This window comes from Gymnodraco acuticeps, unplaced genomic scaffold (assembly GCF_902827175.1).
Source record: "Gymnodraco acuticeps unplaced genomic scaffold, fGymAcu1.1, whole genome shotgun sequence".
Classification (NCBI taxonomy): Eukaryota; Metazoa; Chordata; class Actinopteri; order Perciformes; family Bathydraconidae; genus Gymnodraco; species Gymnodraco acuticeps.
Genome location: NW_022990302.1, coordinates 691775 through 700348, shown reverse-complemented (window position 1 = coordinate 700348; position 8574 = coordinate 691775). Strand labels below are relative to the sequence as shown.

General features: G+C 37.9%; 1 protein-coding gene across 1 annotated transcript; it reads left to right on the top strand.

The window, feature by feature from the left end:
- Positions 1 to 2261: 2261 nt before the first annotated feature.
- LOC117550291 lies at positions 2262 to 4562 on the top strand. The gene is made up of 6 exons (XM_034222663.1): positions 2262 to 2335; positions 3016 to 3043; positions 3157 to 3351; positions 3523 to 3705; positions 3886 to 3981; positions 4119 to 4562. The coding sequence occupies exons 1-6, from the start codon at positions 2319 to 2321 to the stop codon at positions 4560 to 4562; spliced, it is 963 nt and encodes a 320-aa protein (XP_034078554.1). The 5' UTR covers positions 2262 to 2318.
- The last annotated feature ends 4012 nt before the right edge of the window (positions 4563 to 8574 follow it).

Here is an 8574-nt window from a genome sequence, read left to right as displayed (position 1 = left end):
CTTTTACTGTGTACTTTTTGAGTCTTGTAATGCGCTGTTGAGGAACCTGCGACCCAAGTTGTGTATATGATCAATACACCTTAGAAAATCTTGAAATCTTGAAAGGGATGTGCAAAAGAACCATTATACAGTTTTTAATTAACTATTAGTAGAGAATAACGAGTAATGAATATACTTTATAGAGATCTGCAGATAAATGTTTAGTCTTCTCGAGCACCACCTATCAAATATCTCTCCTGATTGTTGGCACTTGACAATCACCTTCCCTGAATTTTACTCAGGTGTAACTAAAGTCTGCTTTAAGGGTTGTTTATATTTCACATCATTAATCAGAATCTGCAAAGTAACTAAACTAAATGTAGTGGAGTAAAAATACCAGGTTATCCTCTGATTTGTAGTGGAGAATTACAAAGTAACAATGAGCTGTCATGTGGGTATATATTAATGCTGCACATTATGGATACAAGCGATTTTCACCCATTTAGTAATTTAGTAAATGTGTACACACCAATGTGTTTCCTATCGCCTAAACCTCCAGGGCTGTACACAGTTTAATACTGGCAACTTCTAATTTTTGGAAAAAACGTCTTTTAAAACTACAATTCCCAGTAGAGACGTGCCATAGAGAACATGTTGCGAAACACAATAGCCAGCATGTGTATTTCTCGGGGGGCGTTCGAGTCCAGTTTTGAATAGTCTGCCGTGGTTTCGTTCCATTTCAAAGAGCTTGACGCTCGGCGTAACCTTGGCGCACTGCCACTCCAACATCACAGGGTTTGTCAACGGGACTGTAGTCCCAAACGATAGCTGGGGATTATGGGTAGTGTAGTATCTTTGGCCATCTTAAATCTCGAAATGTCCCGTCTGTTTCTGGTGACTTTATTTACGGCTAAAATGCCCAAGATTATAGAATTAAACGAATAAATAAAAACAAGGATAATTGTGTGTTATTGTTGAGTAAATAACAGTGTGTTATTTAGAAAAGAATAACAAATTAGAAGGAAAAGATTAAAAAAATACAGATTTCAGTATTTTGAGGCTCTAAGCCCCATTTCTTTTCCTCACAGACGACAAAAAAAGTCCGACATTATACGATTTAAAATAAAAACAAATAAATAAAAAGATAAAAGACTGGCATGCAATTTACGTTAGAATAAATAGAATGGTTTTGAATAATAGATGATAGTAAAATCTACGTCACTTTACAGCCCCACCCACTTTTGGGGAAACCAACGCTGTCATTTGAACGGCGATCAAGCCTGAAGCCACAGAGCTCTTCTTTTACTGTCTTTTCTTCTTAGAGGAAGTACAGAAACACGTAACTCTAGATTTGTTTTAATGTTTGAGGTGCAATAAATGACACAGCAGCTTTTTGTCATGTTAAAACTATTATTTTCTGCCTCGCTCATAAGTGTAACAGCTGGCGAAATTACAGCCTCGCCTACTGATTTTAATGTAACCATATATCGAGCCCGATTGTCGATTTCAAAGGTGTGCTCTAAAATGATATTTATAAATGACTATTATCATTATTATAAGCAAGACAATAAATGGCAAAGATATGTAGAAAATAAACGTATTTAAGATACGTTCATAACGAACGTAACGTGGGAGAAAATACGTTTCTAGAAGATATGTAGAAAATAAACGTATTTTAAATAGGTTCATAACGAACGTAACGTGGGAGTAAATCAGTTTCTAGCTAAACGTAATTGAGAATGCAGTTTAGTTCTGTGGGAACGTAATTTTTAGGAGACATGGTTGCAAAAATTATACATGTGTTATACATCCAGAAATATCGAAATATCGTTTCCCACAGTGTGACATGTATACATAAAACAAAAAGGGCCTAGATAAACGTGGTATAAATTAAACAAAACAAAAAGGGCCTAGATAACCGGGGTATACCGTTTAAAATGTTAATATATTTAAAGTGTTCAAAGTGCAGTTTCAGTGCAAGTCAGTTGAAACGATCTTAAGTTGGCGTGACGTTGAAGTCGTGCGACCCTGCTGCTGTACTGGCTTGTAGTTCGTTTATAGCATAACGTTAGCATTTCGCTTTTGGCGACTAGATTTATGATTCAAAAATTATAAAAGTAGGGTAGACATGTGGAGATTATCCGGCTGAACAAAACGTGATCCCTCTCTTAAATGTGTGTCAACCACAGACCTTATTTCGAGCTATTTTCCAAAATCCTATGGAGAATTTGCGTTGGTTTTTCACGAAGGAACCGGAAGAAGTTTACTTCCGGGTTTTACCACGCGTCACTGCGGTTCTCTATACCTGTCAATTAGTGCTTCCATGGACCTCATCTGTAATGGAAGCTCGTCGAGGGTACGTATATTTGTATTTCAACAGAAAAGTAGTTATATACATAATTGTGTTCGAAAATAAAACACAAATGTTTATATGAATTGTTTATAGTTCTGATTTGACTTTATTTTAAGTCAAATCATAACTATTATATGTAGTTTAATCATTTGTATTTAGGTGGTCGCTCAGTTTTTCAAATGTACACCATTCAGCTCCTCCAGCACCCCTACTTCCCGCGGCACCCGACACACTGAACTCACATGTTGTTTAACAGATGACACGTTTGTAAACAAAAACCCTGCTGGGGGACTGGGTGATACATTATCTTTTAAAATTGTATGAACATGTCCAAATTTAAGAATCCCCATAGAAATTGTCAACGGACAAACTGTTTTCTCAAGATGTACATGTATTATTATTATTTTTAAATAAGAAAAAAACAGTGTTCTTGTTTATTACAGGTTATAAAGTTATACTTTTATAAAATGTATGGACAACATTTTAAAAAGTGCTGGGGACATGTACCCAGCATCCCCAGCTTAAATGACACCTATGAATATATCCCTCTGTCCTTTCAGCGCAAATCGACATAGCATAGGCAACAAATCAGAAGTCAGGGAATCAAGCTAATTAATTAAAAAAGTCTAAACTGAGTGAAAAGTCTAACTATAAATAATAGATTTTAACTTATGTCTTTTCAGAGTCTTGGTTTTCTCAACGTTTGGGAAGGCAAGTGTTTCTTATTTGTCACACAATTGTAATTGCATTAAAAAATGCAATGATTTCTCAAATGTCATATTTTTTTACAAAGAAATGACGGAACTTTGACATTTCAATTTCAGACAAGAAAAATAACAATAACAAAAGAAGTCCTTTTGGCTGTCACTGACAAGCTTCGAGCCACAACCAAAACAAAAGACAACGATGAAGGTGACGAGAAAGACACTTTCTGGGGCGAGGTGTGTCAGGAGCTTGGAATATCCGATTCCAAGACCAATAGGACACGGCTTCATCATGCCTATAATCATCATAAAAAGGTACATTTTTTATAAATATTGCACTAATATTGATTCTTATTTCTGCTTTGCTTTTATCTTCATCATCAGTCTGCCTGTGTGAACAACTTTAATTTGGATGTGCTATAATATTTTATATTATTTGATTAATAATTACATCTTTGGATTTCATTTGCTCCTTGTCATGTGCAGATGAGACACAAGACACAGATGGTGACCGCAGCACCTGCCAGCCCATCGACAGACAGTGACCACACGGCCTGCCCCATCGACAGTGACCACAGTTCCACTGACATTGACCGCACAGTGCCTGCTACCCCATCGTCGGTTAGACAGGCATTCACAGAGACGAGTGAACCAGAAGACGTTTCAGAGGTAAATATCGCATATTAGCACGTAGTTAGTGTTAGTGTGTTATGAAACATGCACACTACTGTGTGGAGTGAAATTATAGTTAGTCCCAAATAAACAATTTCAGATATATTGATTCACATCAGTAAAGAGTCATTCCAACTTTGGTCACTTTCGCTACTATGTTTTCATTGTGTTTTACAGTGTAATTCATCAGGGACATATGACTCCTCATCACACTCAAAAGATGGGCAACTCTTACACTCATTTAAATTGCCTTCAAATCCTTCATTTTTTTTTGTCACTAACAGTGACTGGAAGAAACTGAGGATGAGACAACATAAGCGTCAATTCAAATCTTTAAACTGGACTTCAATCATGGCCACTGGCATCCGGAGTGTCCACCCACACTGTTGCTTTGTCTTCAAATCTCACAGTGTGCGAACAGTTGGGTCAAAAGGAAAGGGTCACTTTTTTCATGTGTTGGCTACTGTCGATTTGATGACTGTCCTGTGGAGGTCGAAGTTGACATTGAGGATGAGTCATCCCTTAAGGCAGTTGTGACCTTCAGAGGTGAAAAAGCATGGCACAACTGTGAAGAACTCAAACATCGGCCTGTGCGTGCAGATGAAAGGGATGCACTTGCTAATGCCCTCACCAGCAAACTTCCCAGAAGTGTGTACCTTGATAAGCTCAATAAACTGGATGACACTGTGTTGGCTTCTGGAAACAGAGACCAGGTACCATCAACTGGTGTGATGAAAACATTGTCCTGGCAGGCAAGAAAGAAGCTGAGAAAACACAGCAATGAAATGATCAGCCTCAGAAAAATGATGGAGGAAGAGCTTGAGACTGAGGAAGCAGTCATTAAAAAATTATAGCACACCCCAAAGGAGTCATGCTATGGTCCAACAAAACAATTGACCTCTTCCATGACAGGTGCAGGGAATACATTGTATATGTGGATGCGACAGGGAGCATTGTTAAAAAGGCAAAAGGGAAAACCTCACCTTTTTATGTGTATGAGATGGTGGTCCGAAATCCGTTCAAAGGATCCTCCCCTGTCCCTGTGGCCACCTACATCACAAACGACCACACAATAGCCTCCATATCCTTTTTCCTTGGGTCATTTCTGACTGATGTAATAAGACTCCATGGAAGGGGAGCCAAAAAAAGACCTGTCATGCTGATCTGTGATGGCTCTACAGTCCTCATGGAGTCCATGGCCTATAATTTCTGTGGAGTCAGCCTCCAGGAACTTCTCTCCATGTACTACAGCATCGTATCTGGACAGGCAAAGCATGATTGTACTTTTAGTAGTAGTCCAAGTAGTACTAAATCCAACAGTACCAATTTCATTAAGAACTTATTGCACAAAATCCTTTTATCTCTCATCAAAGATGGCATAAAACATGCATTATTGTACTCAGGGGTGGAGTTTGACAAAGGATTACTCAAAAGTACACAGTAAAAGTACTTGATTGTACTTGTGCTACTAGTCCAAGTAGTACTGAATCCAACAGTATCAATTTCATTAAGAACTTATTGCACAAAATCCTTTTATCTCTCATCAAAGATGGCATAAAACATGCATTATTGTACTCAGGGGTGGAGTTTGACAAAGGATTACTCAAAAAGTACACAGTAAAAGTACTTGATTGTACTTGTGCTACTAGTCCAAGTAGTACTGAATCCAACAGTATCAATTTCATTAAGAACTTATTGCACAAAATCATTTTATCTCTCATCAAAGATGGCAGAAAAACATGCATTATTGTACTCTGGAGGGGAGTTTGACAGGGGATTACTCAAAAAGTACACAGTAAAGTACTTGATTGTACTTTTAGTAGTAGTCCAAGTAGTACTGAATCCAACAGTACCAATTTCATTAAGAACTTATTGCACAAAATCATTTCATCTCTCATCAAAGATGGCAGAAAACATGCATTATTGTACTCTGGAGGGGAGTTTGACAGGGGATTACTCAAAAAGTACACAGTAAAAGTACTTGATTGTACTTTTAGTAGTAGTCCAAGTAGTACTGAATCCAACAGTACCAATTTCATTAAGAACTTATTGCACAAAATCATTTCATCTCTCATCAAAGATGGCAGAAAACATGCATTATTGTACTCTGGAGGGGAGTTTGACAGGGGATTACTCAAAAAGTACACAGTAAAAGTACTTGATTGTACTTTTAGTAGTAGTCCAAGTAGTACTGAATCCAACAGTACCAATTTCATTAAGAACTTATTGCACAAAATCATTGTATCTCTCATCAAAGATGGCAGAAAACATGCATTATTGTACTCAGGGGTGGAGTTTGACAAAGGATTACTCAAAAAGTACACAGTAAAAGTACTTGATTGTACTTTTAGTAGTAGTCCAAGTAGTACTGAATCCAACAGTACCAATTTCATTAAGAACTTATTGCACAAAATCATTTCATCTCTCATCAAAGATGGCAGAAAACATGCATTATTGTACTCAGAGGTGGAGTTTGACAAAGGATTACTCAAAAAGTACACAGTAAAAATACTTGATTGTACTTGTGCTACTAGTCCAAGTAGTACTGAATCCAACAGTACCAATTTCACTAAGAACTTATTGCAAAAAATCATTTTATCTCTCATCAAAGATAGCAGAATACATTATTTTGTGTACTCAGGGCAGGAGTTTAAACAAGTATTACTTAAAAAGTACACAGTAAAAGTACTTGATTGTACTTTTAGACGTAGTCCAAGTAGTACTGAATCCAACAGTACCAATTTCATTAAGAACTTATTGCACAAAATCATTTTATCTCTCATCAAAGATAGCAGAAAACATGCATTATTGTACTCTGGAGGGGAGTTTGACAGGGGATTACTCAAAAAGTACACAGTAAAAGTACTTGATTGTACTTTTAGTAGTAGTCCAAGTAGTACTGAATCCAACAGTACCAATTTCATTAAGAACTTATTGCACAAAATCCTTTTATCTCTCATCAAAGATGGCAGAAAACATGCATTATTGTACTCAGGGTGGAGTTTGACAAAGGATTACTCAAAAAGTACACAGTAAAAATACTTGATTGTACTTGTGCTACTAATCCAAGTAGGACTGAATCCAACAGTACCAATTTTACTAAGAACTTATTGCAAAAAATCATTTTATCTCTCATCAAAGATAGCAGAATACATTCTTTTGTGTACTCAGGACAGGAGTTTAAACAAGTATTACTTAAAAAGTACACAGTAAAAGTGCTTGATTGTACTCGTGGTAGTAGTCCAAGTAGTACAGAATTCAGCATAACCGATTTTATTAAGAACTCATTGCAAAAAATGATTGTATCTCTCATCAAAGAGGGCAGAAAACATGCATTATTGTACTCTGGAGGGGAGTTTGACAGAGTATTACTCAAAAAGTACACAGTAAAAGTACTTGATTGTGTTTGTGGTAGTAGTCTAACATGTACTGAGTCCAACAGTACCAATTTTATTAAGAACTTATGGCTAAAAATAATTTGATCCCTCATCAAATATCATTGATTGATTGATCAAATATAGCATAAGCACTTTTACTATCGTCAGCGCCACTTCTCGGCGATTACCGTAAAGACGCTATTAATCGCGCACTCAAAAATGAAGCGCTGCTCATTTGACCAAGCAAATGCGAGAGACGGCTGAGTTGACCGCAGTTCTATAGTGGCAGAGAGGAAACCCTTGATGCCATTACATCAAGTCGAAAAACTCCGTAAGGAAGAGACACACACCGTTTGGATCCCCGGAAAAGAGGGACACACCGGAGCGGACAGACTGGGCCGGCCGTGAGTAAGCCAATGGAATAAATCCGTGTACGCATTGAATGGAATGTCGGACGTGTTAATGTCTAAAAGGAAATCATAACGGCGATGCACACATTGGAGGAGGGTTGTAAATACCTGTGGATCGTCTGTGAAAAAAAGAATGTGATTGAATTTGTTTGTGCAACAAAGGAAGCCAGTAGGCGTGCTCTGTGAGACTCATTAAAGGAGCGCAACGTCTTTTACGCACGGCCTAAAAACAAACAAATAAATAATGTCGGACGATCCCAGGACTTCTGCTGACGCAGAAACATTGTTAAAATCACTCAAAGCCTCCCGCAGTGGGAAATTAGGAGCATGCACAAGGGAAATGAACGAAATGAAGGCCTTGCTTGTGGAGGATGGGAATGTGGAACATGTGAATGAAGCTTTGGAAATGTTCAAACAAAATATAAATGACTTGTGCAGTGTTCATGGATCCGTACAGCAGCTTTTATCAGAGGAAGAGAGAGAGGAGGATCATGTGGACTGGTTTGAGCCAAAAATGACACATTTTGAATATTGTATGAAAGATGTGGATGTGTGGAAAAGAGAAAAAATTGCACAATCAAAGATTCATCCCCATGACAGCATCTCTAATGTTTCACACAAGTCAAGGAGCTCAAAAACCTCTTCAGTCTCCTCAGCATGTAGAAGAGCGTCTGCTGAAAAGGCTGCCCTGCTAGCCAGAGCAGCTGGGTTAAAGGACAAACATGCACTGCTATTACAACAAGCAACACTAAAAGCTGAACTGGAACAAATGGAACTGGACACAGAAATTGCAGCATCTGCTGCTAAAATAAAGGTTCTGCAAAGCATTGACGTGGAGGAAAAAATGGAGGATCAAATTCAAGATGGAATGAATGCTTATCTGGAGGAAAGCAAAGAAAAAAGCACAGACACTTTGGATCCTGAAATCTCAGCCATGGAGTTCATGCCATTGGGTGCAGTGCCTAAAACACCACTTCAGAGGACTGTCATTAATCTTCGCCGCCCTCAGCAACCCACAACACAGTTTAGACCTTTCAAAATGCCCACAATGCATAGCTCCACCCAACGCAATGAAACCC